The 27,811-nt window shown below is 61.7% G+C and overlaps 1 protein-coding gene across 9 annotated transcripts; it reads left to right on the top strand.

Annotated features, from left to right (window-relative positions):
* On the top strand, positions 1 to 25,821 carry TNKS1BP1 (tankyrase 1 binding protein 1). 9 transcript variants are annotated; one of them, XM_045012627.1, is made up of 13 exons: positions 1 to 85; positions 1,933 to 2,073; positions 7,001 to 7,151; positions 7,657 to 8,434; positions 9,564 to 9,636; positions 11,302 to 13,050; positions 14,404 to 16,514; positions 21,038 to 21,338; positions 21,943 to 22,090; positions 22,542 to 22,678; positions 23,893 to 24,059; positions 24,273 to 24,346; positions 25,355 to 25,821. In XM_045012627.1, exons 2-12 carry the CDS (start codon positions 2,053 to 2,055, stop codon positions 24,331 to 24,333), a joined length of 5,697 nt encoding a protein of 1,898 aa, XP_044868562.1. In that variant the 5' UTR covers positions 1 to 85; positions 1,933 to 2,052; the 3' UTR covers positions 24,334 to 24,346; positions 25,355 to 25,821. The 9 variants fall into 9 exon arrangements, 8 of the variants coding, with proteins under 8 accessions (XP_044868562.1, XP_044868560.1, XP_044868567.1 ...); XM_045012625.1 differs by having other exon boundaries at positions 21,035 to 21,338; XM_045012626.1 differs by having other exon boundaries at positions 22 to 107; positions 21,035 to 21,338.
* Positions 25,822 to 27,811: the final 1,990 nt, after the last annotated feature.

The raw sequence follows: 27,811 nt of genomic DNA, 5'->3' as shown, positions 1-27,811 counted from the left end.
GCCGCCTCCGCCCTTGTTTTGCTTCTCATGAATATGCCGCGGAGGGGTCGGGGCGGTGCCGACTGCGAGCGCGGCGCGGAGCCCGGTGAGGAGCCGCCGGGCCCCGGGTAGGGAGGAGAGTGGGGTGTGACGGGGGGGGGCGTATGGTGCTGGGGGTCCCAGGTTGGGGGGTGGGTGTTTGCTAGGCTGCAGGGGGTGGAGAAGGGCCTGGGGTTTGGAGGCTTTGGGAGGGACGAAGCATGGGGAGGAGCAGGAAAGTCACAAACTTTGCAGAGTGTAACAGCTCCGGGGTGGGAGGCACTGGCAGCAGGGACGGGGTGATGGAGGACAGGAACACATGGGGTGGGAAAGGGTGGGGGAGGGGCAGGCTATGGATGCCAGGGTGGGGGGTTGGTTCCCCTGCCAGACACAGTGTGTCACTGGGGGTCTCAGTGCAGTGTCCCCAGGGTGCCCCTCGCTAGCGTCACTGATCCCCAGCCGCACCCTGGGGCTGATCCCAGCTTCCCCTCCCTGGCCTGTGGCCTCGGCCTCTGCCTGCCCTGGAGGATTCAACCTGCATCTCCTCCATGGCTCCTCCCATCGTTTGTCCATGCCAGAGCCAGGCCATAGAGTTATCTGCAAAGGGCTGTGTGTGTTTGTGTCTCTGGGAGCACCCAATCTGGGCAGACAGGGCTCTAGGGTGACCAGACAGCAAGTGTGAAAAAGCAGGACGGGGTGGGGGGTAATAGGAGCCTATATAAGAAAAAGACCCAAAAATCGGGACTGTCCCTATAAAATTGGGACATCTGGTCACCCTACAGTGCCACCCTCAGCCACTCGGCCCCAGGTTTCTGTCAGGGGTGCACCCCTCCCCCCGACCCTCCCACTTGAAGCCCTGCCTGTGCCCTCATCAGCAATGCACTCTTTCCTGACCACCCCTCCCTGCATCCACCCTCGGCCTGCCTACAGCTGGACATGCCCTGCTGCCTCCACCCCTGCCTGGTGGTGTTTGTCCAGCACCTTGATCCCAGCCTCCCCACTGCAGCTGCTGACCCCCTTCTCCTCCCCAGCGCTCTCCATCTGCACAGCTCCCTGCCACCCTTCCCCTCCCTCCTGGGCTGGTTTCCCTCTGGCGACAATGGCTCATAGCCACTCGCAAAGTAGCTAATCAGCTTCTCCTTCCTGCTGGAGGGGGACGGTGAAGGCTCAGCTTCGCCTTTCACCCTCCTGGATCCGAGCACCTGGTTAGCTGGGCTGTCCCCAAGCTCTGCGGGTGCTGGAGTCCCTGCGAGCCAGGGCTTGGTCCTGTCCATTGCACTGTGCTGCTCCCTGGAGCCATGCAGGGCCTGGCCCTCTTGCTCTTTTCACTTTGCCTCCCCAGGCTTGGGCCTGGTCTGCACTACGGAGTTAGGTCGACCTAACTCTGTCAGTGTCTACACTACAATGGGGCTCCTGCTGATGTAAGTCCCCACTACACCGACTTAATCACTCCACCTCTGGTGGAGGAGTAGTGCTCAGGGCGATGCAGTGTCCGTGTAGATGCTGCTTTACTTACGTCGCCTGTTGGCTGTCAGCCCTGCATGGGGCTGACAACTAGAGCCCCCCCCCCCCCTTCCCAGTGCTGACAGCCTGAGCTGTAAGACGGGCTTGGGGCTCACAGCTGGAACTGCCCTCTGCCCGGGGGGCCTGAGCTCTGAGCCAGGGGGCTCAATTTCACAGCAGGGAGCCAACCAGCAGTGAAACTGACATTCCTGTCGGTTTCACAGATGCAATTATTTCACATTTTGTGAGCCCTGTGTCGCTGTCAGTGCCCCCACAATGACCCACTTCAGTCGGTGCAAGCGCTCCTGATGAGGATATGCACCACCAGCAGTGTGGAGACCAACAGCTGATTTAATTGCTGTGGTGGCTGTAGGTTGACCTAATTGAAGTAGACCTAATTTTGTACTGTAGACAAACCCTTGGTCTCCTGCGCACCACCTTTAGCTGTGACTGTGTAGCTTTGGACTCCTCCCTGCTCACTTCCTCTGCCTGTCCGAAGAGAGCTCCTGGCTTGGTTTGAACATTTCCCATATGAACATGGAGGCGTCCCAGGTAAGACCTGCCTCAGAGGCCTGGCACCTTGGGTATTCCCTTCCTGGCTTCAGCTTACCTCTGCTGGTAATCTTGGCCTCCTTCTGCCTGAACTGTCCTCCATCCCAAGGCCTGGTCTCCACTTAAAATTTACACTAGAAACTTGCATCAGCACCGCTGTAGCGCTTGTGGTGAAGATGCTCTAAGACGACGGGAGACAGGTTGGTAGCTACGTCGGCAGGAGAAGCTTTCCCGCCAGCACAGCACTCCCTACACTGAGGGATAGGTCGGTATAATGACGTCACTCAGGGTGTGGATTTTTCAATAGTTATACTGAAGTAAGCGTATAGTGTATATAGACCTAGCCTTAGGCTGACATACTTTCTGCACTCAGAGGCGTGACTCATCCATGTGTAGTGGACAGATGAATGCTCTATTGGACTAGCTACTGTCGCTCAGGGAGGTGGTGTTGCTACAGTGATGAAACCCCCCCGTCTGTCGCTGTAGCATGTATCTACACTACAGCATTACAGCGGCATAGCTACAGCACCTTAACTGTGACGCTGTAATGCCCTTCGTGTAGGCATGGCCCAAGTCTCCTTTGCTTGCTATTCTGCCTGTGGACTGTATCTCTATTGAGGCTCCTCCCCCAGGGATTTCCTCTCACCTTGATGATTAGGTTCTCTTCTCCATGTCCCAATGTGGCCAGAAACCACCATCCACTTTCTTGCACTTACACAGAACCCCAACCACAGCTCCCCTGTCATAGAATCATAGAATTTCAGGGTTGGAAGGGACCTCAGGAGGTCATCTAGTCCAACCCCCTGCTCAGAGCAGTACCAATTCCCAACTAAATCATCCCAGCCAGGGCTTTGTCAAGCCTGACCTTAAAAACTTCTAAGGTAACCCATTCCAGTGCTTCACCACCCTCCTAGTGAAAAAAGTTTTTCCTAATATCCAACCTAAACCTCATAAGTCATGTGCTCCAGACTCCTAATCATTTTTGTTGCCCTCCGCTGGACTCTTTCCAATTTTTCCACATCCTCCTTGTAGTGTGGGGCCCAAAACTGGACACAGTACTCCAGATGAGGCCTCACCAATGTCGAACAGAGGAGAATGATCACGTCTCTCGATCTGCTGGCAATGCCCCTACTTATACAGCCCAAAATGGCATTAGCCTTCTTGGCAACAAGGGCACACTGTCCTTGGACTTCTCCTTTGGGTCCATGATTGGCTGTAGACATGGTCTACGTTGTTGATCCTGTTCTCAACCCCCTCTGTGGAGCTACCTGTTATTTTAGTAAGTATTTGATGACTGGCTCTTCAGTCTAGCAGACAAAGATCCAACGAGCCAAGGCTGAAGCTAAACAAATTCAGACTGGAAATAAGGTGGACATTTTTAATGAGGGGAATTAACCATTGGACCAATTTATCAAGCCTTGTGGTGGATTCTCCAGTACTGGCAAGTTTTCAATCAAGAGGGGACGTTTTCCTAAAAGCTCTGCTCTAGCTGGTCAGGGAATTGGTCAGGGAAGTCCTATGACCAGTGTTACAGACCATCACTATAGACCCTTCTAAATTCTATGACTATCCCATGAACCCTAGAGCTGGCTCTTCAATCCCTCTACTTGACCTCCTCCCCGAGCCTTCTCCTTTGGTGGCCCCTGAGACTCACCTTCCTCCCAGGGCTTATCTGGAAGCAGCTTAATTCTCCCTGGGGCCCGAACGGCTCTTAAAACCTCTTCCACTTGATTCCTCGCCTGGGGACCACCCGTGCTGTAATTGAATCGCTCTGTAATGGTTTAGTTATCTCCGCAGAGCCCCTGGGGCCCTGGCCTAATCTGTGTAGTTTGTCTGCAATGGTGTTGGGGGTATGTCACTTTTGGGGTGCAGGAGGATTCCCCAGGAGTGGGAGAGGCAGGTTAGGGCTACAGATCACCAGGGGAATGTCCCTCCATGGCCATCCTTTCCTCCCCCAGCACCTGCCCACTAAACCACTTGCCCCCCAGCAGGCAGAATAGCCGGAGATGTTCAGATCCTGCCGATGTTCAGTCTGGCTTGCCCCGGGATTGGCACAAGCTGGGATCTGTTACCCACCGAAGGGAGCACTGTGCAGGGTCTCAGAGCAGAGCTCAGGGGACCAGGAGGTAGGGGAGGGGATGCTGTCTGCTGGCCAGTGGTGATAGCACTAGGAATCCTCACTCAGATGGAAGGTCTGGTGATGTCAGGGCGAGGTGTGTGAGGGAGGCAAGGGCCATACCCAGGAGGCTGCAGCAGTGTTGGGAAGAAGCAGGAGAGCATCAGGGGACACAAGAGGAGTGGGCATGAGGAAGAGGGTATTGACATGGGGGGAGGCAGGGTGTGGGGGAGGGGGCTTTGTGTGGATGGGACATGGGGGTATTGGCATGGGGAGGCAGAGTGTGTGTGGGGGGGTGATGAAGTGTGGGGGGTACTGGCACAATGGAGGGAAGGCAGGGTGTGGGGAGGGTTGTGTGGATGGGGTATTGGCCTGGGGGAGGTAGGGTGTGGGTGAAGGGGCACAGTATTATGGGGTGTGGGGAGTATTGGCATGGGGGGAGGCAGAGGGTGGATGCAATGTGGAGGGGATTGGCACAGTAGGAGAAGGCAGAGTTTGTGGAGGGGCATGGTGTGATGGGGGGTATTGGTATGGGGGAAAGCAAATTCCGCATGCCCAGTCTTCCCTGATTCTTGTTCTGCCCCGCAGCCCCCCAACTCCCTCCGGCCCCAACCCTTGCGGCCCATCCTGCCCCGCCCTCCCAGCACCCCGCGATTCGTGCCCCGCCCTGTCCCCTAGAAGCCCGTGAGGGACTGGCACGGGAACGCCACCCCTCCTCGGCCCGGCTCGCTGCGCAGATCAGGCGGGAGCCGGGAGCCAGCAGCCGCGGCGCAGCTGGGCCGCCTCGGATTCCAGCGCCGCGCCAGGAGGCTGGGAAATTGGGGGAGGGGAGAAGGGGGAGAGAAACCCGATGGCTTCCAGATGTGCCTGTCCCGCCCGGCTTGGCTGGGGCAGCTGTGACGCCAGCTCCCCGGGGAGGGGCGGAGGTCGGTTCCCACTGCGCCGGGGTGGGGAGGGGGAGTGAGGCAAGAGGAGCGGTGAAGGGGAGGGGCTGGGGGAGTGGGCAGGGGAAGGCAGGCGGGGAGAGGAGGGGGGAGTGGGACAGGAGGAGCCCTGTGCAGGGCAGGGGCTGGGGGGGGGAGCGGTGAAGGGGGGGGGCTGGGGGAGTGGGGCGGGGGAAGGGAGGCGGGGCTGGGGGAGAGAAGAGGGGAGGGGTAGGAGGAGCGGTGAAGGGGAGGGGCTGGGGGAGTGGGGCGGGGGAAGGGAGGCGGGGCTGGGGGGAGCAGAGAGGGGGAGTGGGGTAGGAGGAGCGGTGAAGGGGCGGTGAAGGGAGGCGGGGCTGGGGGGAGTGGGGTAGGTGGAGCGGTGAAGGGGAGGGGGGAGCAGAGAGGGGGAGTGGTGAAGGGGCGGGGGAAGGGAGGCGGGGCTGGGGGAGCAGAGAGGGCGAGTGGTGAAGGGGCGTGGGAAGGGAGGCGGGGCTGGGGGAGCAGAGAGGGGGAGTGGTGAAGGGGCGGGGGACGGGAGGCGGGGCTGGGGGAGCAGAGAGGGGGAGTGGTGAAGGGGCGGGGGAAGGGAGGCGGGGCTGGGGGAGCAGAGAGGGGGAGTGGTGAAGGGGCGGGGGAAGGGAGGCGGGGCTGGGGGAGCAGAGAGGGGGAGTGGTGAAGGGGCGGGGGAAGGGAGGCGGGGCTGGGGGAGCAGAGAGGGGGAGTGGTGAAGGGGCGGGGGAAGGGAGGCGGGGCTGGGGGAGCAGAGAGGGGGAGTGGTGAAGGGGCGGGGCTGGGGCTCGGACGTGGGGGCGGGCTCGGAGTCGGGCCCTCGGGAGAGCTGGTTTTTCTCGTCCCTGCTGCCTGAGTCACGGGAGCTTGTGCGCCCCAGCCCCCGCCCCCCCGCCCGGCCTGCGATGAGGCAGCTGCGTGGAGGGAGATCCAGGCTCCCCGCGGCCGGCCCAGGAGAATCCGGCTGGTGCTGAACCACGCGGGAGAGCCAGAGGGGCGTGGGCCCTGTGCGTGCGCGCCTGCGGGGGCGGGCAGAGGTGGGGGCTAGGGGCCGGGTGGGCACCGTGTGGATGGGGAGTCAGCGCTGTGACTGGGCCTGGGGGGGGGGCACTGTGTAGAGAGGGGCGGGGGGCGTGGCCCCGTATGGGGCGGCTGTGCGGGAGTGGGGTTGGCACCGTGTGCAGAGGGCTGGGTGGGGCAGGGGGGCTGGCACTGTGTCAAGGGGGGTTGGCATGTGTGGGGAGGGCTGGGGGACTGGCACTGAAGGGTACAGGGGTTTGGCTCCATATGTGGCGGTAGGGGTGGGGAGTTGGCCTGTGCATGGGACTGCTGAGGGAGGCAGGGGCCTGGCACTGTAGGGACATGGGAGGTTGGCACTGTGTAGAGAGGAGCAGGGGACTGGCACTGTGGGGGTAGTGGGGGGGAGTTGGGGCTGTGCATGGGAGTGTTGAGGGAGGCAGCGGCCTGGCACTGTGGGAGGAGTGCAGGGGTTGGCACTGTGTGGGGGGCAGGGTGGAAGTTGGGGTAGGGGGCTTTGTTTGCCAGCTGTACATGGGATGCAGAAGGGTGGAGGTTGGGGTGTGGCTGGAGCTGTGCAGTGAGATGTGGGGCCTGCGGTGGGGGGCGGTACGGTGCTCAGCACAGCTAGGGGGCATCCTCGGGAGGCAACAGCATGATGTGACCAGAGGGAGGCGGGCGGTGATGGGGCCATGTGGGGCTTTCACAGGAGCAGCAGGGAGGGGGCTGGAGATGGAGCTGAGGGGCATGCTGGGAAGTCGGGCCATGGATGGGAGCTGGGGTGGGGGTGAGGGGACGGAATCTGGCTACTCCTTTCCAGGCCAGCCCCAATCTACCATCCCTCTCCTCTCTCTCCTAGGGGCTGACGTGTGCATCAAGTTCATCGAGCCTCAACCCAGGTGCCACCATGGCCTCCCAGACGCACCCCCTGCATTCCTCACCTCCCTGCCCTACCTCCAATGGCGGCACGGGGGCCAGAGGTGGGGAGCCGGCGGGCAGCCCTAGGACAGGTACATGCTGGTGGGGAAGGGAACGGGGCGGTGGGGGGGCTGGGACAGAAAATAACAGAGCTAGGGAGCAGCTCACTCGAGTGATGGGCACCAGGGAACAAGGAGCATCACTGAGTTCAGAAAATGCCTGTGAGTGGGGAATGGGAAACGGGACCTTTCCCCGCCAGGGGACGCTGGCTTCGATCCTGCTCCAGACTGGCTCTGGGGAAGGGAGATGAGACATGGGGGCCAGGCTCCCAGTTGCTTTTCAGGGGTCCATCTGTGAGACAAATTTGCATTCTCAGCCTGGTGCCACCATCACAACCCCCCAGCACTGAGCATCTGTCAGCGCAGGCCCTGGAGAGCCATGTCCACCCCAAAGTGGCCAGCCTGGAGAGTGGGGTTACCTGGGCTGTTCCTATTGGGGTGCTGACCAGTGCAGTGCCTGCTCCGGGGGGTGCACTGTTGGTGCTTCTTCGCCATGTGGCTGGGCTCTGAGATGGGCTCTTTCTCTCCCCCGCCCCAGGTGACACTCGCCTGAAGCCGCCGGTCGGGCCCAAACCCCGCACGCTGCCCAAGCCGGCTGTACCAGCCAAGCCCTGCACCCCGCCGCCATCCCCTGGGTCGCGGCCCCCGCGCCTTGAGTTCCCCTCTGCCGAGAAGATCAACCTGCTGGCAGGTCCCAAGCCGTACAGTGGCAGCAGCACCTCCCTTAAACGCCTGTCCTTCAGCCTCAAGAGCCCCCCAGCGGAGACCTCCACTGCAAAGGGGGCACCGCCACCCGCAGTCAGAGCCCTGCCCTCTACCACAGAAGAGAGATCGCTGGCTCCTGTGACGCCCCCTGCGGGGGGGCCCCTAGGAGTTCTCAAGGGCGCTGCCCTGTTCAAAGTGAAGCCGGTGCCGGTGGTGGCCAAGCCGGAGCGCTTCCCCGGAACCACGGTGGAAGAGATCTTGGCCAAGATGGAGCACCCCCGCAAAGAAGGTCCGGGCAGTCCCGACCTGGCCTGGGGCCGGCGCTCAACCTTCAGCCCTGACAGCAGCTCCCGCTTCGGGCCCAAAAGCTATGCCGCTTTCTGGAGACACCCTAGTGCTGAGGGAGGGGAAGGTGACGCTGTCACCCCTGGCTTTGAGGCCTCCTGGGAATCTGGGTCCCCGGAAGCTCAGGAGAGGAGAGCGTCCTGTGGGGACAAGCCGGTCGCTGGCAGGACGAAGAGAGAAGGAAGCCCGAGTCCCATTGGAGAACGCCCGCCAGAGCCCCCAGACGGAGAAGCAGAGCGAGACTTTGGCACAGCCTCCAGGACCAGGTAAGGGGCTGATGTGCAGGGGTGGGGCGTGCAGGACATTGTGAGTAATGGCCTTGTCTATTCCGGGGAGTGGGCAAGGTGTGCTGCACTGCACTGTGGGTAAGAATCTGGCAAAGGCGCTAGGATCTGGTGCCTGGCCTTCCCCCCGGGAGGCGGAGAGGAAGCCAGAAAGGGGATTGTTATGTGGTGTTTCCTGGAGGTGGAGGAGAATCCTAGAGGCATTCAAACAGCTCTTTGGCACCTGTATAAAATCACCCCTGTAGTTAGATGAGTGCAGCTCTGCATATGGACAAGACCTTAACACTTAGTGCAGAGTTAGCCTGTGGAACTCCTTGCCACAGGATGTGGCTGAGGTCATGAACTTGGCACGATTCCCAAAGGGAGTGGATATTCGATAATTATAACATGTCCACAAGGCCTTGGTTTATTTTGAGTTGGTTAGGAACGCGGTTAACCTAAACCAAAATAAGCCACTCAGTAAAGGTCCACATGGCAGGACTGTGCACTTGGTTTAATTAAACCAAGGTGAGTTGACAGTAGATGGGGGGGGGGGCGCTTGGGACATGTTCCCAGTCCCCGAGAGCTGGCAGTTTGAGACCCACAACTTGGGGGTGCATGGCAAGAGCGCCAGGTAGGAAGGATCTTTGGAGAAATGTTTGGAAGAGGAGAGTGGACCAGGAGCATGATCCAGGTGCAGGGGGCACTGGGGTGGTGTGGGAGAGGATGGGAGAAGATCAGCTGTGGGCAGGTGGTGAGGTTCTGACAGGCCTTGGATGTAAGGGTGAGGGGTTTGTAGTAGAGAGAAGGGGCCATCAATGAAGGTGGGAGTTGAATGGGATGCGACTGTGGAGTTAAAGGGGACAGGGTGGATCCTGGTGAAGATAAGTGTCGAGCTCTTCTAGAGAGCTTTAAATCCATAGATCTCAAAGCACTTTCGCAAGGAAGTAGGTATGATTATCCCCATTGTACACATGGGAAAACTGAGGCATGGGGAGGGGCCATCCAAAGCACCCAGCAGCAGAGCTGGAAATAGACCCCAGGAGTCCGGAGTCCAGTGCCCCACCCGCAAGGAATATTTCAGATGTTCTGGAGACTAACCCCCCATTTCTCCATGTTTTCTCTCCCTCAGTGGCTCTTCCCCGGCCAGCACCAACTGCGACGGGGACCAGTCCGGACGCAGGAAGCCGCGATCCCCCCCTGGTGTGAGTTCTCGGCTCGCCCCCTCCAGCGTGGCAGCTGCTCTGCTCGGTGCTCTCCTTCTGGGCTCTCCTGTCTCCTCCTGGGCTCCCTCTCTCTGGGGTGCGTGTCTCCTCTCCCTTCTCTGCCAGCTCTAGGGCACCAACTCCTGCAGCTCTCCCAGGAAGTGAGGCCACGGGAACCCAGGTGTCCTGCATGGCATCATGGGTCCCCCACCTGTTGAGTCCTTGGCCTATTGAACCTCCCCCGGGCCTGGGAAGGGAATGATCAGGAACCCAGGTGTCCTGCATGGCACTATGGGTCCTCCACCCATAGGCTTCTAGGCCAATGCTGTTTTATCTTGCCCAGCCCTGGGGGGTGGGGTGGACACATGAGACCAGGCCAGCCAATTGACTCAGGGTCTCCTGAGGGGGGTGCTCCCCCCCTGCGGCAGCAGCCCTGGTTCACCGGCCCCGGGGGCTCAGAACACGTCACTTGCTCTCAGCCCGAATGCCTGCGCCTAGGAGGGAGCAGCCCTGACTCACCGCGTTTGGCTCGCTGACCTGGCAGGTATGCGGCAGGCGGGCGGTTCCCGGCCCCACCGGGCCCTTGGCCAAACTTCTAGACAGGGAAGGCGGGGCGGGAACACCCTCCCCCCCCCTTCCCCCCCTCCCAGCCACTCCTCTCAGGATGCCTGGGAGATAGGGAGGAAGAGGTTAACCATTAACTTCCTTTTCCTGGTGGGGGCGGAGTGGGGAATTGACCCTCGGGCCCCCTTCCCTTCTCTCTGGTGGGGGAGGGAGCATCTGACCCTCCTGCCCTGGGACTGGGGGTCTTCAAAGCCCTGAATGCCACTCTGCAGCCGTATAGCTTGATACCTCCTGCTTCCTTCCTTCCTCCTCTTCCTCCTCTCTGCATTCATCTCCCGGCCATGGGGCTCCCCGCAGTGGGGAAGGGGAGGGCACCCTAGATCATGGGAGGCTGCAGCTGAGGCTAAGCTAGGAGCTGGGTGTGGGGCAGGAGTGGGGCTGGAGGGGTCGCCTGAGCACAAAGGGTGGGACAGGGTAAGGGACAGGGCTGGGCAGCAGCCCCCCCAAGGGAGATTGGGATCCAGCTGAGTGATGTGGGGAACATCCTTGATGCCTCCAGTGAGATCCTCCCCATGGGGAAGGGACAGGGGGACCCGGGCAGTGGAAATCAGGGGGCATCTGGGGGTCAAGGGCGGTTCCTGGGTGGTGGAGGTCAGGCGCTGTCTGAGGGATGGGGGGAAGCCCCAGGGCAATGTGGGTTTGGGGGGGGGGAGTCCTGGGGGTTGGGGGCCATCTGGTGGAGGGAGCCCCAGATCTGGGGGTCGGGGGCGGAGGAAGCCCTGGGAGCTGGAGGTTGGGGGTTATCTAGGGGATGGGGGGAAGCCCCATGAGCTGCAGGGATGGGGAGTTAAGCTCTGGAGACTGGGGGCCATCTAGGGGACGGGGGGCAGCCCTGGGCACTGGGGGGGGAAGGTCTTGGCGATGGGGCTCAGGGGCCATTCAGGGGATGGTGGCAGGGACGCTCCAGGTGCTGGGGGTTGGGAAGCGTCTGGGGATGGTTGTAGAAGCTCTGGGCACTGGTGGTTGGGAGCCATCCGGGGGGAGCCCCGTCGGTCTGGGGAGCGCGTGGATAATGACTCTGATCTCCCATTCTTCTCACAGTTCTCCTTGGCCCGGACCTGCCCCATCCCCGTGGCTCCTGCTGAGCTCCCACTTGGGGCGGCCCCCGGCACCTCTGCTGGCCTTGCCCGGGCCCCAGGGGCCCCCATCCTTCCTGCCGAGCATCCTGCCTCAGCCCCAGGGTCTCCCGCTGTGCCTGTCGAGCGCCCTGCACTTGGCTCCACCCCTACCGACACTGAGCTCCCCTCCAAGGTCGGGCCTGGCTTCCCAGGCACCCCAGAGTCTCTGGCTAAGATCCCCATAGGACTGTTTCTGGCCCCCGGTGCCCCAGACGCTCCAGCTGAGCCCTGCCGCAGAATCTCCCGCTCCCTGGGGTCTCTGGAGGTTCCTGGTGAGGGGTCCCCACCTCCGTCTAGTCTCCCCGCAGGCCTGGCACCAGGCATTCCGGATGCCTCCACAGAGCTCCCCCCCAGCCCTCCTGCAGTGCAGGCCCTGTCACCAGGCCCCCCTGATGCCCCTGCCAGGCTCCCCCACAGCTCCTCTGCAGGGCAGGCCATGGCACCAGGCTCCCCTGATACCCCTGCCAGGTTCCCCCACAGCCCACCTGAAGGGTGGGCCCTAGCACCAGGCGCCCATGATGCCCCCACAGAGCTCACCCACAGCCCCCCTGCAGGGTGGGCCCTGGCACCAGGCCCCCCTCATGCCCGTGCTGAGCTGCCCCCCAGAATCACTCACTCCCCAGGGGCCCCCGAAGCGCCTGTTCCATCCCCAGAGACCCCCAACCTGTGTCCTAAGCTCCCCACCAGAGTCTCTCGGTCTCCGGGGTCCCCTGATAGACCTGCTGAGTCCCTGGTGTCCCCATATAGCCCCCCATCTCCTGAGCGGGGCTCCCCTTCACCCCTCAGCGATGCGGAGCCATGTGCGGGGCCTGCGCCAGCGGACGAGAGCCTCCGGTGCCCGCAGCTGGGCCTACGGCGCTCCTCAGACGGGGTGGTGCAGCTGCCAGACAAGGGGCTAGGAATGGGGGTGCTGGGGGGCTCCCTGGCTGCCCTGCCTCGGGGAGGGCCCCCTCACTCCGGGCCACCCCTGGAGGGCGAGTCCAACTGGGCCCTGTCGCAGTCGTTCGAGTGGGCGTTCCCATCCCGGACTGCGGAGTGGGAGCCCCCCAGGTCCCCCATCAGAGAGGCGGATGACTCCGGCCTCTCTGAGCAGGGGGACTCGGATGGGGAGGGCCTGGCCCCCACCCCCAAAGGGTCTGAGGAAAGGAGCAGCTCAGAGAGGCTGGATTGGCAGGACGCCAAGGCTGCTGGGAGTTCTGCCCACCTAGATGGTGCCACGGGGGCCCCATGTGATCAGGGAGCAACTGAGGTGGGAGGCACGGAGGCCACATGTCCTGGAGGCCCCGTGGCAGAAACGGAGCCGGCCGTGGCTGAGCTGAAGGGCCCTGCAGTGGTGGATGAGGCGGGCACTGTCTGGGAGGAGCAGGGCAGGCCACTCCTGGATGCCCCCCTGCGTCTGACCGAGCCGAAACCAGGCCAGGAGAGAGCCGCCCCCATCCTGTTGTCTGACACTCCCCGGCCAGCTGGCGCCGACCGATGCCAGGAGGACAACTTGGTGCTGGGCCTGGCGCCGGTGAGGAGCTGCCAGGAGGGCCCGAGGCCGGGCGAGGAGGGTTCTGAGCCGCATCCCAATGCTCGCTGGCTGGATGAGCTGCTGGCATCGCCCCCGCCCAGTGCTGATGAGACCAAGAGAAAGGGCACGCCTGAGCCCAGGGACCCTGCAGGGCCAGAGGTAAAGGAGGGGTGACCGTGTGCAGGAGGGAAGGGGGAATCTCTTGGCACCAGTGGGGGTGGTGGACTTGGTCTCTGTCTCTCTTTCCCCAGGGTGAGTGTGGGGGAGGGGTGTCTCCCGAGCCCCAGCAGGGGGCGCTCTCCCCAGGGGGAGGGTCTCACTGTGGGTACAGTGCCCTCTGCTGGAGCTGGGGGATGTATGTGGGGGCATGTCCCCAGGGTATGTGGGTGAGGGTAGGCATCTCCCCAGGCCCTGCAGGGGGTGCTCTCCCCAGGGTGAGTGTGGGGGAGGGGAGAGGGGAAGCATCTCACTGTGGGCAGAGCACTTCCTGCTGGATCTGGGGGATATGTGTGGGGGTATCTCCCCAGGGTGGGTGTGTGTGTGTGTGGGGGGGGGGGGATCTCCCCAGGCCCTGCAGGGGGGTGCTCTCCCCAGGGTGTGTGTGTGAGGGGGCATCTCCCCAGGCCCCGCAGAGGGCGCTCTCCCCAGGTGAGTGTGGGGGAGGCGAACGCCCCCTTCTCAGCCCATCCCTGGCTGTGGCAGCGGAAGGGGTTAACTCCCTGCTGGGGCGAGGGGTGGGCGTTCTCCGCTGAGCTCCGCAGGGCTGGGCATTGGCTGCTGACGGAGTGTGCAGAGCAGTCGGACGGGTTGGGTAGAGGCAGAGTGGAGCGTGCTGGGGCGAGCTGGGACAGGGAGAGCCGCTGAAGACAGCAGTAGACCTGGCCTCTCCCGGGCTCTCCTTCTTGGGGTGCATGGGGTGACCTGCTACAGCCATGGCCAGGGAGGCTGGCGGGATGTCTGTCCTGGAGCGACTCTTGGCTAACTTGGAGCTGCGGGACGAGGCTGGGCGTGCTCGGCTCGTGAGCGGATGGAGCGCCCCCTGTCCGGCTGTGAGTACAGACGGTGCTTCCGGCGGCATCTGGGTGGGGGGACCTAGGGGACCTCGTTCCTGTGGCCGCCCTGCTGGGGCGGGGGTTGGCTTGGCTGGGGCTGCCCAGTGAGATCTCACCCCCCCCCCCCCCAAGTGCTGTGGCAGAAGCGCGGTCCCTGAGAGCAAACGGCATTGGGCCAGGATCAGAGGGGCTAGTGAACCGGAGACCTCAGCAAAGGTGGGCGAGTCTCCTGCCTGTCTTGCTGAGCGGAGAGGTGATGCTCAGGAGTGGAGGGTAACCTGGGACCCCAATGCCGCAGCTGCGGGGGATGTGCCCCCAAGAGGCAGATCCCCTGGAATCCTGCCTGCCTTGCATACAGCCTGGCCGGTTTGGGATGGAGAGGTTGATGCTCTCATATCTTCCCCCCCCCCTTCCCCCAATTCTTGCCTCTTTTAACCCTATTCTCCTCCTCTCCTCCCAGGATCTCCTGGGCTGGTCGCGGAAGGATCTGTGCAGCGAGTTCGGCATCAGAGGGGCCCACCGGGCTGGTGAGTTTGGCTGGGCCACCGATCCTGGCACGGGGAAGACCGACTGGCCCGGCAGTTACAGAGCCAGTGAGACGGAGCAGGATCGGGAGTTTGGCACCGGCACACAGGACTGGAGCGGTGCATACAAAGAGACGGAGCTGCTGGGCGATTCCAGTGTGGGCCACGGAAACTGGCCCGACGCCTACGGCATGGGGGACAGTTGCCAGAAGGACGGGGAGTTCAGCCCCGGTAAGCCAGACTGGAGCAGCCAATACAACACTGGTGGTGCTGACAGCCCGGATGGGGAGTTCAGTACCAGGAAACTGGACTGGACCAGCACCTATGGCATTGGGGACGGTGCCCAGCAGGACAAGAGGTTGAGTACTAGCAAGCCGGACTGGACCTGTGAGCACAGTGTCGGTGATACAGCCCGGCAGGACAGAGACTTCGGTACCGGCAAGCCAGACTTGGCCTGTGAGCACAGTGTCGGTGATACCGACCAACAAGATAGAGAGTTCGGTACCGGCAAGCCAGACTGGACCCGCCAGCCCGGTGTCGGTGATACAGCCTGGCAGGATAGAGAGTACGGCACCAGCAAGCCAGACTGGACCCGCCAGCCTGGTGTCGGTGATACAGCCTGGCAGGATAGAGAGTACGGCACCAGCGAGCCAGACTGGACCTATGATCATGGTGGTGGTAATACAGACCAGCCGGATAGAGAGTTCGGTACCAGCAAGCCAGACTGGATCAACATGTACGGTGTTGGAGATACAGACCAACAGGACAGAGAGTTGGGTACCAGCAAGCCAAGCTGGCCCCTCGAGCACGGTGTCGGAGATACAGACCAACAGGACAGAGAGTTGGGTACCAGCAAGCCAGGTTGGCCCCTCGAGCACGGTGTCGGAGATACAGAGCAACAGGACAGAGAGTTGGGTACCAGCAAGCCAGGCTGGCCCCTCGAGCACGGTGTCGGAGATACAGACCAACCGGATAGAGAGTTGGGTACCAGCAAGCTAGACTGGACCCTTGAGTACGGTATCAGTGATACCAACCATCAGGGTAAGGAGTTTGGTGCTGGGAAGCCATCCTGGACCCAGGACTGCAGTGCCAAGACCAATGGGCAGGGTAGAGAGTGGACCTGCGAATACGATGTTGGCAATACCACCCAGCAGGACAAGCCAGATTGGACCTGCGAGTTCAGGGTTGGTGATGGTGCCCGGCAGGACAGAGCTTTCAGCCCTGACAAACCAGCTTGGCTTGGTGAATATGGCGTTCACCATACAGACCGGGAGAGTGCCTTTGGCTCTGGTGTTGGAGACTCCGACAGCGCGGCCCAAGAGCCTGGTGCCGGGAAGCCTGGGTGGAGCGGCACCGACTGGCAGGAGAGCAAGTTCCCCTTCGCTAGAAGGGATTGTGCCAGTGATTTCAGGATCAGAGGAGCTGAGCACGAAAGCCAGTTCGGCGTCATTGGGACTGAGCGGGCGGGTGGCTTTGGCTTGAGCACTTTGGATCCATCTGGTGCCGTTGGGACCCTGGGCCCAGCAGAGCTTGGAGAGACCCGGACTGACTGGGCTGGCTATACCAGGACTGTGGACCTGGATGAGCCGAGAGAGGCTGGTGTGGGGCAGTCCGACTGGACCCAAGAGCTAGGCCTCAGTGGCACAGATCCCTCTGTCGGCCTGGGAGCAATCAGTCCTGAGGAGCCCAGTGGGGGATGGATGGACTGGACAAACAAACTGAGCGTGAGCAGCATGGATCCCTCCAGCAGTCTGAGGGTGGGGGGCTCCGATACACCCAGAGAGCCTGGCGTGGGGCAGCCAGATGGGGCCAGTGACCTTGGCCCGGGAGGCCCAGCCACAGCCAGTGGCTTTGAGAGCATGGGCCCGGCAGAGACCAGAGTGAGACAGACTGATTGGAGCCGTGAGCTTGGCTCTGGGGATGAGGGCTCCGCTGAGACCAGGGAGGCTGGAGCAGGGCAGATGGACTGGGCCAGCGAGGTCGGGATCGTACATGGGAAACAAACCTATGCCACAGCCATGGCTGGCTTGGAGCCGCATGGAGACAGGTGAGGGCTGCGCTGGGTGCATGAGGTTTGGGCTGAAGTGTAGGGTGCTCCATCCTGGCCTTCACTGCTCATCAGAGCAGCCGGTGACCCACCTAGGCTGGGGTCCGTTCTCAAACAGCAGCTGTTTGAGAACGGACCCCAGTGGGTCCGAAGGGAGGGGGGCAGATCTCATCCCGATACCAGTGTGGGGCTGTTTAGACAGAGTACTCTTGTTGTGGGGATCAGCACTGCTGTGCTTTCCTAAATGGCTGATGCCTGTTTGCTGCTGAGCTCATTGCTCTCAAACATCCTGCAGCAGTGAGTTCCACTGCTTAACACCTCCTCTCCTTGGGGATGCCTCCCTTGGACTGCCACCCAGGATGGTCATGCACCGCCTCGTGCTGGCTTGATCAGGGCAGTTGGGTCGCATTCTGCCCACTACCTTTGGACCCCCTCCTTCCTCTCCTGTTACCCTCCTTGCTTTGGCGCCTAGGCTTTGAGTCAAGTCGCTGCCTTGGCCACAGGAACATTCCCGTTTGCATCTTAGACCCCTTTCTTGCTGGCTCAGCTGGGCTTGGATTTGAGCTGCCTGTGTCCCTGCCAGGAGCTCTGCTGTTCACCCACAGCCCGTTAGTTCAGGGCTGTAGGCGGCTGCCCAGGCAGGAGGTGCTGCCCCACCCGCATGTCTCAGGGCAACTTTATTCTTCAGCATAGGCGGGACGTCCGCCCAGAGAGTCACTCCTCCACCTGCGCTGGGCTCCAGCACTGAGACACTTCCCTCCCATCTCTGTGTGCTGAAAGGAGGGTACTCACCTCTGTTCAGCCCCCCTGAATCAAAGCCCAGCTCCCTTCCCGGTGAGCTCCACCAGCCCGGTCTAGAACACCCCTTTCCAGCTGGCCCTGAGAGTCGATCAGGGGTGGCCAGACACAGGCCCCTGGCCCAGGCGGGCAGGCTGTTCCTTACAACACTCCGTTGATTACGTCTGGTGAATTCCATCTTTCCCTGGGTTTCCTGGCCTTGGGTGAGTGACCTTGGCCATCCAGTAGCTTCGTCTCATTGGCGAGTGTTGCCACCCATCTATTTTCTCCTCCCCAGTCCCTTGTCCAGTGCGTAGTCTATGGTGCATCAGGCCCATGGGACTTTCTGCCACTAGCTTCCTCACGCTAGGAGAATGGGCCGTCCATGCTTACGGTGCTTCCTGTTTTAGAATCCGAGACGGTGCTTCCCCTCCCGCCTTGGCGCCCATGTTTTTAGTAGTCTCCAGTGCGGGGTCTTTTATCTCAGCCATTAGAGCCACTGAGCAAAGTCATCAGCCCAACTGGAAATGCCTTCAAGGGACCTCCTTCCCAGGTGCTTGGTGCTTTCTGAGAACTGAGCCCCTTTAAGCTGTCTCAGATTGGTCCCCCCCAAAATGGAGGCCCCCCCCAAATCATTAACCACTGTGGAAATTGGAAGCCTGTTTCATCTCCCAGATCCTAGTCACCTGAGCCCTCACCAAATGACACATTCAGAGTAGGAGGGAGGGCCACACTTTGAACAGCTGCAACAGACGGTCAAGGGAGATAGTGAATATTTCCATCCCTTGATGTCTTCAGATGAAGCCTGGCCACCCTCCGGGAAGACAAGCGTGAGTCAAACACAAGTCACTGAGCTCAGGGGTGGGGGTTAACTGGGTGTGTTATGCAGAAGGTCGGGCTAGATTGGTCTCTTCTGGCCTTCATGCCTATGAAAGGGGGAAGTTCCAGAATTGGGGGGAGGGAGGGTCAGGGAGAGGGAGGAGAGCGAAGCCAACATGTTGGAGCAGAGTGGGGGGGGGGGCAGGACCCAGATCGGTGTCCCAGCCTAGAGCCCAGCCCCATGGCCCATCTCTCTGCACGGGAGCTGGGCTGCTTTGGAGACGTCTCGTGTGCCGTGGCACTGCCCTTAAAGCAGTGGTTCTCGAACTTTTGTACCCGTGACCCCTTTCACGTAGCAAGCCTCAGAGTGCGATTCCCCCCTTATAGATTAAAACCACTTTTTAATATATTTAACACTATTATAAATGCTGGAGGCAAAGCGGGGTTTGGGGCGGAGGCTGACAGCTCATGACCTCCCATGTAATAACCTCATGACCCCCAGTTTGAGAGCCCCGGCCTTAAAGCCTCATCATCACCCCTCCCCTCCCGTGGAGTAGCTGTTCTCAACTGGTCTCCTTTCGTTCACTGGCTTAGTGCTTCAGATTCCTTCCCAGCTCTCAGGCAATGTGTCCCTACCATGTTCCTCGGCGGGATCTAACAGCTTCGCTTGGCCTGTATGGAGTAACCAGGGGTTGGGGTCCGAGTTCCCTGTAAGCTGCAGGGCCGCACAACAGCCTATTTAATGCCATGCAGACATTGAGGGAACCCCCCAGGGGAGGGGCGGCCAGGGGAGGGGAGCCCCTCGTCTGGCTCCCAACCCGACCTGGACCTGCCGTGGCACCCCTCCCTGAACCCGGCCCAGGCCTGGACCTGCAGGGGCCAGGGGAGGGGTGCCTATCCTGCACCCCAGCACCGGAGCTGCCGTGGTGGGGGGAGGCGCCTCTCTCACCCAGTCCAGGTGCTGCTGGGGGGAGTCTTGTCTCCCCGCCATAGCTCCGGAGCACCCTCCTGCACCCCAAATCCCTGATCCCCAACCCCACCCCAGAGCCTGCATCACAACCCGGAGCCCTCATCCCAACCGTCTGCCCCAGCCCTGAGCCGTTCATCCCCGGCCCCACCTCAGAGCCCGCACCCCCAGCCGGAGTCCTCACACCCCTGCGCCCCAACCCTCTGCCTCAGCCCTGAGCCCCCTCCCACACTCTGAACCCCTCAACCCCACCCCCATCACATGAATTTTGTTATGTGCACCGATATGAAGGTGATGGGTCACATATCGCCTCCATATTGGTGCATATAACAAAATTCATTCCACACACGGGTGGGAAAAATTAGAGGGAACACTGAGCGCTGGCGTCCCCCAGCATCTGAGTAGCCCCTTCACAGCCAGGGAGCCTATGGGCTTCTGGCACATGGCTTCCCCCTCTGGAGCCCCTGGAGCAGAAGGACCCAGGCTACAGTTGGTGGTGGACGATGTCATTGGCTCTGGAGTAGCCATCCAGTTGTTGGCGATCATGTCAGTTGTTGGGTGGGGCTTGGAACCCAATGTCCTTGGCACAGCCCCTGGGCGCTGCCCAGGATCGGGGCCCTGCCGGACAAACCTGGCACTGCAGAGCTAACAGCCAAGCCACGGCAGCTAGGCACCGCCAAGAGCAGTGCGTTGCTGCCCCCCACCTTTGGGGGAGCTGAGGCTGGAGTTGCACCATGTGTCCCCTTTACCCCTTGTCTGTACATCCGTCGCTCTGCCCATCAGTGTGGCGTCCGAGCGCCCTGCTGACACGCTCCATTTGTCCTCCCTGAAGCAGGGAGGGGGCCTGGAGGAAGAGCTTCCAAAACACAGAGAACCACTGCCCTCAAAGCCCCAGCGGAGCTCCCCAGTGTTTGGGGCCAGCTGCCGGGAGTGTCCAGTGTTTAAAAACTGCCCCCACCCAACCTCTGGAGTGGGCTGATCGACCCTACACGCTGCATCTGCTGACCAGTCTCTTCTGCCCAAACCCCACATCCTGCTGAGTCAGTGGGGCAGCACTGGGCTCTGCTACTGCACCCCCGGGCAAGTCGCCGTCCCACCCTGTGCCTCAGTTTCCCCATGGGGATAATGATTTTGATCTACTTGGAGGGAATGTTGGGGCCCTGGAGTTAGTGCTGCATTGGGGCGAGCTGTGCTCATTTCCTGGCCTAGCTCCTGGGCAGGGGCCCAGGCCGAGCTGCGAGGAGCCCTGTCTGTTGCAGGCCTCGTCAGGCCAGGTGAGCGGGCTGTAGGCCTGGGCTTGTGCACAGTGAGGGGGAAGCTGAGGGGGCTGGGAGGGGAGTGAGGGGGCATGGGGGGAGGGGAAGCTGAGGGGGCATGGGGGAAGGGGGAGTAGAGGGGGCTGGGAGGGGAGTGAGGGAGCATGGGGGAGGGGGAGCAGAGGAGTCGGGGAGGGGAGTATGGGGGGAGGGGGAGCTGAGGGGGCTGGGAGGGGAGTGAGGGGGCATGGGGGGCGGGGGACCAGAGGGGGCTGGGAGGGGCGTGAGGGGGCAGGGGGGGAGGGGAAGCTGAGGGGGGTGTGAGGGGGCATGGGGGGCGGGGGACCAGAGGGGGCATGGGGGGGAGTGAGGGGGCATGGGGGGAGGGGAAGCTGAGGGGGCTGGGAGGGGAGTGAGGGGGCATGGGGGGAGGGGAAGCTGAGGGGGCTGGGAGGGGAGTGGGGGGCATGGGGGGAGGGGAAGCTGAGGGGGGGAGTGAGGGGGCATGGGGGGCGGGGAAGCTGAGGGCTGGGAGGGGAGTGAGGGGGCATGGGGGGAGGGGAAGCTGAGGGGGGAGTGAGGGGGCATGGGGGGAGCAGAGGGGAGTGGGTGTGTGTGGGGGAGGGGTCTGGGAGCAGAGGATGGGGTGTGGGGGGCTCCATGGACCAGGGAGGGCAGGGTCTCACTGTTCTCTCCCCCAGCAGTGGCTCCGACAGCCCCCGGCTCTCCGGCCCGAGCCCCCTGCTGGAAGAGATGTTGGCCAAGGCAGCAGCCCAGCGCAGGAGCACCGGAGAGGAGAGGGGGCCACTTCCGGCCCCCGACACCCACACGCCCCCCTCGCTGCAGGAGGAGGATGGCGGGCCCCGGCCCGAGGGGGATGGCGCGCCCAGCCCATCGGATGCCACGGATGGGGGCTGGCTGCCGACAGAGGCGAGGCGGCTGAGCCAGCCAGGGCGCCATGTGAGCGAGCCCTCCCCACCAGGCGAGGACTTCGCCTTCCTGGAGGTGAGCCTGGGGCATTTCCCAGCAGCCTCTGCTCCCGCCTGGACCTGGTGCTGGTTGTGGTTGGGTACATGCTCCTCCCCACCCCCATGCCCACACTGGGAGCCAGTGCTGGGTGGGGCGGTGACCTCAACCCCCTCCTTTTCCCTGCCCGATGGGGGCACCAGGTGGTGGCTGGCAGGGGGGCAGGGCGGGCTGCCTTCAGAGGGGAGCACTCCCCATGCCCTCCCTGGCGACCCTCCAGCTGGGGGGCTGCATGTCTGGGTTGAGACTCCCCCACCCCCATGCTGCGGGGGATACTGCTTGGAGATGGCGGGGGCTGGGTGAGTCACATAGGCTCTTGATCAAGTCCCAGGGCCCCCGAGGGAGCACACCCATCCCTGTCCACTTCCCTGTGGGTTGCCTCAGGGATCGGGTCCCTCTGAGGGGTTGGCTGGGATTGTCCCTGCTGGAGCCCCGAGACAGATGGGGCAGCCTGGCGCCCTCGTGGGCTTTCCCCTCGTGGCTCGGCACGGGTCCGCGGCGCTCTTGGATCGGCATCATGGGCCCTCCCCTCGCGTCTGGGCACTGATCGGTATCTCCCCCCCCGTCCGCGGGGCATGAACAGGACATGGAAGTTCTTGACAGCGCCATCTATCGGAGCAGAGCCAACCTGGGCCGCAAGCGAGGTCACCGGGCGCCGGCCACGCGCCCCGCAGGCAGCCTGGGGCTGTCTGAGGTGGAGGCGGCCGACTGGATGTTCCGGGACTCCACAGGTGGGACCTGGGGCGGGGCAGGCTGTGGCTCGCTGGCCGGCCTGGTGCTGACCTGGCTTCCTGTTCGGTGACGTGCTGTGATGTCCGCGTGGCGTTTGTCTCTCATGCTCTTGGTGTGCCGTTAGCGTGTGTTCCCATGTCGCAGGGGGTGTTGGTGTGGCCGTGGTGGGTGTTGCCATGTAGTGTGTTGGTGGTGTGTGTTTCTGGGTGGCACGGTGCTGTTGTGCCAATGGCACGTCGTTGTGGGTGGTGAGTGTATGTCGGGGTGTTATGGGGCATGGTGTTGGTGCCCCACTCCCAGGTGGAGTGTGTGTTGGTGTGTGAGCCCACATGGCACAGGCACCAATGCCACCGACAACGGCACACGTGCATTGGCGTGTGTCCCCATGTGGTGGTGGTGCTGACGTGTGGCCCCTGCATGGCCTGACACTGACCCTGTGTCTCCCCTCAGAGCCCAGAACGGTGCGCTGGGCATCCTCAGACGAGGAGACGGTGGAGGAGCCCCAGAGCAGGCGGGCATGGCCCTCGTCGGCGGCCAAGGGGATGAAGGTGCCGCTCTTCCCGGGCCTGAACACCTCAGCTCTCAAGGTAGCGCCTGCCAGGGCTCCTGGGTGGGTGAGAGATGGAAATGACATGGGGTGCCCACCAGGGATGCAGCCAGTGCCCATGGGATGTTGGGAGGGTTGAGTAGGGGAGGGAGTGGGAAGGGGGTGTCGGAAATGGTCATGGGGGAGGGGTCTTGGGAGGAGAAGTGGGACTTGGGGGTGAGGTGGGTGCCGGAAGTCTTGTGTGGTGAGGTGCAGGATGGGGTGTGTGGTGAAGATGGTGCTGGGGGCATGGGGGTCGGGGCTGGGAGGTGCTGGGGGAGGTCCCAGATCAGGTGGAAGGGCTCAGGGACTCGGTGAGGGATGACACACCCGCTCCCCCCACCTTAGCTGGGGAATAGGGTTGCCAACCCTCCTCGTTTTCCAGGAGTCTCCCGGAATCCGGCTCTATCTTCCGGAGGCTACTGAAGCCAGTCCTGGAGATTTTAGGCTACTAAAAGTCTGGCGGCGCAGCGGGGCTAAGGCAGGCTCCCTGCCTGCCCTGGCTCTGCGCTGCTCTCGGAAGCAGACAGCATGTCCCTGCGGCTCCTGGGGAGGAGGCAGGGAACCCCACGCGTGCCCTCGCCCTGAGTGCCAACTCCACAGCTCTGATTGGCCAGAAGTTGTGGCCAGTGGGAGCTGTGGGGGAGGCACCTGCAGGCAGGGGCAATACACGGAGACCCCTGGCCCCCCTCCCAGGGGCTGCAGGGACGTTCCGTGAGTGGTGCGGGGGCAGGGCAGGCAGGGAGCCAGCCGGAGCCCACACCTCTCACCGCCTCCCACACCCCAACCCCCTGCCCCAGTCCTGAGCCCCCTCCAGCACCCAAACTCCCTCCCAGAGCTTGCAGCCCACACCCCCTCCTGCACCCCAACCCCCTGCCCCAGGCTCCCTCCTACACTCTGAACCTCTCGGCCCCAGCCCAGTGAAAGTGAGTGAGTGTGGGAGAGAACAAGCGACGGAGGGAGGGGGGATGGAGTGAGTGGGGCAGGGTTTCGGAGAAGGGGTGGGGTGGGGGCGGGGCATCAGAGAAGGGGCAGGGCAGAGAGTGGGGCAAGAGTGTTTGGGTTTGTGTGATTAGACAGTTGGCAACCCTACTGGGGAGGGTCAGAGGGAGACATGCCGTTTGTGGGAGGGGTGGGGTGTGTGTGCGACATACAGACAGAACCAGGGCATCCATGTGTCTGTCTGAGACACCCCTCCCCTCCCCCTCCGCAAAGGCTAAGCTGCGGGGCCGGAACCGCTCTGCAGAAGAGGGGGCCCAGCTGGGGGAGGCCAAGCCAGCCACGCCCAAGGAGCCCCACGTCCAGCGCTCCAAGTCCTGCAAGATCCCCGGCGTGGGGGGGAAACCCCTGGTGCTGCCCCCCAAGCCAGAGAAATCCTCAGGGTGAGTGTGTGGGGGCCTCTCTGGTGGGAGGTTGGGTTTGTGCCTATGCACCTAGGGGTGTTAATGCAGGTGTTGGGGGGTGCACAGACCCTGTGGGGTTGGGGGTGTGTAGATGTGATGGTGTTGGGGGGGTGTAGTCCCTGGGGGGTGAGGAAGTTCCATCCTTTCCCTGTCAGTTCTGCCATGGCCGCTGCCTCCTCCTCGCCCCCCCAGGTCAGATGCTGCCTCGCCCCACTGGCTGCAAGTGCTGAAGCTGAAAAAGAAGAAATCCTGATGGCCCCGTTCAGGTGAGCGCCCCCTGTGCCTGCGCCGGAGGCTGCGTCACGCTCCCACCGCGGCAGTTTGCACACGACATGCTGCATGCCCCACGAAGCTCCCTGCAAAGCCATGTCTGGCTGGTGCGACGCACGATCCCTCTTGCAAACGGGTGTGACGCTGCCAAGGCACACTTGGCCCAGTCCCACCAGGTCAGGGCTGTAACGCGGGTACAAGTGGGCTGTCGGCCAGTGGCGATCGGGCAGCCGGAGCCAAGCCCAGTCTGCTGGGCTCACCCTGCTCTGGTACCTCCGATCTCAGAGGCATGGCTGCAGGATGCGGTTTGGGGGAGGGACTTGGCCCCTGGCCCCGGGTCCCCCAGAGCAGGTGGGGGATGTGCTGACTCTCAGGAGGTCAGGCCGGTGGTATCCTTCCCCCCCTTGCTTCTTGAATTCCAGCCACGGGCCATGTGTGACTCAGGCCATAGTGCTGCAAAACAGTGTGGCCATGGGCTGTTGGGGTTCTTTGCGCCCCCTGGTGGACGCTGTGGTGCTTGGCACCTAGTCCTTCCTCTGGCTCTGAGCTGTCTGGAGAGGGCAGGGACTAAGCCGGTTGAAAGGCGAAATTCACACTGAACAGTGGGGTAACATTTCCGGACAGGGACAGATCTGGCCGGGAATTGTCCCCCCTGGCAGAAGGGCCGAGAGCCCCATTGCCCCAACAGGGGGATGGATCTGGCTAGGGAATTCCTCCCTTCCCCCAGCCAGCCACGAATGGGTCCACCCAGGAAAACATCCTCCTGGTGAGGAAGGGACTGGAAGCCCTGTCTAGCACTACACAGTTGCCTTTATGCCACTCAGGCTTAGATCCTCCTGCTGCAGAAACAGGCGTGGACCGTTTGAGCTGGGGAGAATCTCCCTTGACAGTGTGGGGCACATGACACACAGCTGCGGCTGGCCAGGCTCTCTCCAGAGGGGCAGTGGTGCTGCAGGGAACCAGTCTCCCCCTCCAATGCCTGCCATCTCTCCTTTATCTTCCAGGCATTTCTCTCCTGCTGCTGGGGCTGGGACAGCTGACTCTCCAAAGAGGCTCGTCGGGGTGGAAGGGACGGCGCAGTGATTGGAGACCACCCACCCACTGTGCACAGCTGGGACCCCCGGCAGGGCAGTTTGGGGGTGGGACTGGGGGCAGGGGAGGCACATCTATGCACTTTGTATCATGCTCGCTCCCTGAGCTGCGGGGTCCCTCTGTCCCCGCCCCCGCAAGCTGGCTGCTTCCTTCGCTCTCTCCTTTATACCATGTACCTAGTCTAAAGCCTCTATTATTTTGTAATCGGTGACAGGGCCTGGCCCTGATCCTTCCTCCTTCCCCACTGAGCTGGGGGCGGGGGGAGCCCTGGGGCCAGGGCGTTCGCTCGCTCTCTGCTGCTATCCTACACTTTCCCGGCCAAGAGCAATGGATTATTTTTTCTATGCCACTTGATGAGACAATAAACGATTTCAGGTAATGGTGGGGGCGGCTGCGGTCTTGGGCGCGTCCCTGTTATGTGTCTCCCTTTGCCCTCCCAGACCTCACGCGCTAGGCCCTGCTCGGCCAGCAGGGGGCAGAGGATAGCACCTGGCAGAGTGCCTTCGGGAGGCTGGAACGAGGGAAGCCCAGACCTGACACCTTGTGCTCCCTGGATTGCTTGTGCCCTCAGTCCTCTCGGAATTCATCTCCGCTGGTCTGCTGGGGGCTGTTGGGTTGAGGGGTGCAGGCCATTCTCGTGGGCTCTGGGCCAAGCTGCTGGTGGAGTCCAGCCCTGGATGGGAGCTGGGCTGCAGAATCCAAGCCCCAGCGGGTGGCTTCTGAGCTTGGGGGCTCTGGCTCTGTAGTGCTGAGTGGCTGAGGCAGTCTGGCATTGACTCCCTGCCTGCCTCAGGGCCCAGAACTTTTCCTCTCCTCTTCTGCCTTCTCCCCCGGCCCCCACTCCTCTCTCCCCCTTCTTCCGGGGGAAGGGGTCTGAATCCACCACAGGCCAGAGACTCGGCTTCATTGACCCCAGTGGAGCTATTGACCCCTGGAAATACAGTTTCTCGCTAATGCTAGCTGAGCTGCCTGTGGTCAGGAATATTCACCCTGTTCATAGAATATCAGGGTTGGAAGGGACCTCAGGAGGTCATCTAGTCCCACCCCCTGCTCAAAGCAGGACCAATCCCCAGATCCCTAAGCGGTCCCCTCAAGGATTGCACACTCAACCCTGGGTTTAGCAGGCCAATGCTCAAACCACTGAGTGATCCCTCCCCCGGCACCCAGGGACAGGGGTGTGGCCTATGCTGGGGAAAGCTGAGCTGTGTACTTCACTCCTGGAGCAGCTTTTGGGTGGGGTTGCGGGTTGAAGCCTTAGTGCAGATGTGGCTCAGGTGCTCTTACCGGCATGTCTATAACACCTCTCCATTGAGCATTGCCCCAGGCATGACAGCCCCCGTGGGTTCACAGCCCACACACACGGACCTTCCCTGGCATATGATATGGGCCAGTTCACAGAGCCCGACGGAACCTCTAACAACTTCCTAACCATAGTTGTCTCCCTTGGAACTGGCACCGGGTGCTAGCACGAGTCAAGTCACAGCGGGTGTGCTCGGAGTGGTGCAGTTCAGTGCTGTCATTTGAGGAACGGGGGTGCGTTCCTCCTCTAGTTTTTACGGGCACAGCATATTGATCGGCCTTCATCTCTAGGAGCCCTGGCTCAAATGATGAGCAGGGTGGTCTGTCCTCTCCTTAGACTGATCTCATAATCTGCGGAGAATGACGGTTCTGCATTTTGTCCCCAGAGATAAAGCCATGAATGGAAGAAGACGGGAGGCATCATGGTGAAGACATTGGACTGAGACTCAGCAGCACTGGCTTCAGTTGGGCCGCACACTTTCTCTGCCCAAGTTATTTAGGCTCAGATCCCTTTAGGTACCTAGATGCCTAAATTCCATTGATTTCAGGAATCCTTTGGGGGGCTGGGTCTCTGTTCCCATTCAAAGATACTGAGGTGACTCAGAGATTCCAAGGCCAACAGGGACCATTGTGATCATCTGTTCTGATCTGTGTAACGCAGGTCAGAGACTTGTCCTTAAATCATTCCTTTTTTAACTAGAGTATAGAGTTAGAACTGGAGCATAACCATGTGTTCTGCCCATCCCTGCCTTTGTCTTGGTTTTGTAGGCTGTAAGGCCGTCCAGGAAATGGTCTTCACAGCCTGGGAGAATTTTCAACATTTCAGTTTGTTTTTTCCATCCCAAATGGAGTCAAAATGTCTGTCAACTTTTCGCAAAGGAAAAATCTGAGGGGTGGGTCAATTGAAATTTTTTTTCTTCCTTTTGAAATGTTTTCAATGTTGATTATTTTTCATTAACTTATTTTTTTAGCACAAATTACATTAAATTTTGAAACGTTAAGGATGTTTCCAAAGGTGAACCTGAAACTTTCAGTTTTGAAAATGACCGGGCGATGTTTAGACAACTTTA

The sequence above is a fragment of the Mauremys mutica genome, chromosome 4, assembly GCF_020497125.1.
Source record: "Mauremys mutica isolate MM-2020 ecotype Southern chromosome 4, ASM2049712v1, whole genome shotgun sequence".
Classification (NCBI taxonomy): Eukaryota; Metazoa; Chordata; order Testudines; family Geoemydidae; genus Mauremys; species Mauremys mutica.
Note: the sequence above shows the minus strand (reverse complement) of the source record. Positions and strands in the feature narration are given on the sequence as shown.

What these genes read in the sequence shown, in the direction of transcription:
- TNKS1BP1 (XM_045012625.1), top strand. Translation starts at nt 2,053, where the DNA reads ATGAACATGGAGGCGTCCCAG. An exon ending in TGAACATGGAGGCGTCCCAG is followed by an intron (nt 2,074 to 7,000) that starts GTAAGACCTGCC and finishes TCTCTCTCCTAG; the next exon opens with GGGCTGACGTGTGCATCAAG. An exon ending in GGCACAGCCTCCAGGACCAG is followed by an intron (nt 8,435 to 9,563) that starts GTAAGGGGCTGA and finishes TCTCTCCCTCAG; the next exon opens with TGGCTCTTCCCCGGCCAGCA.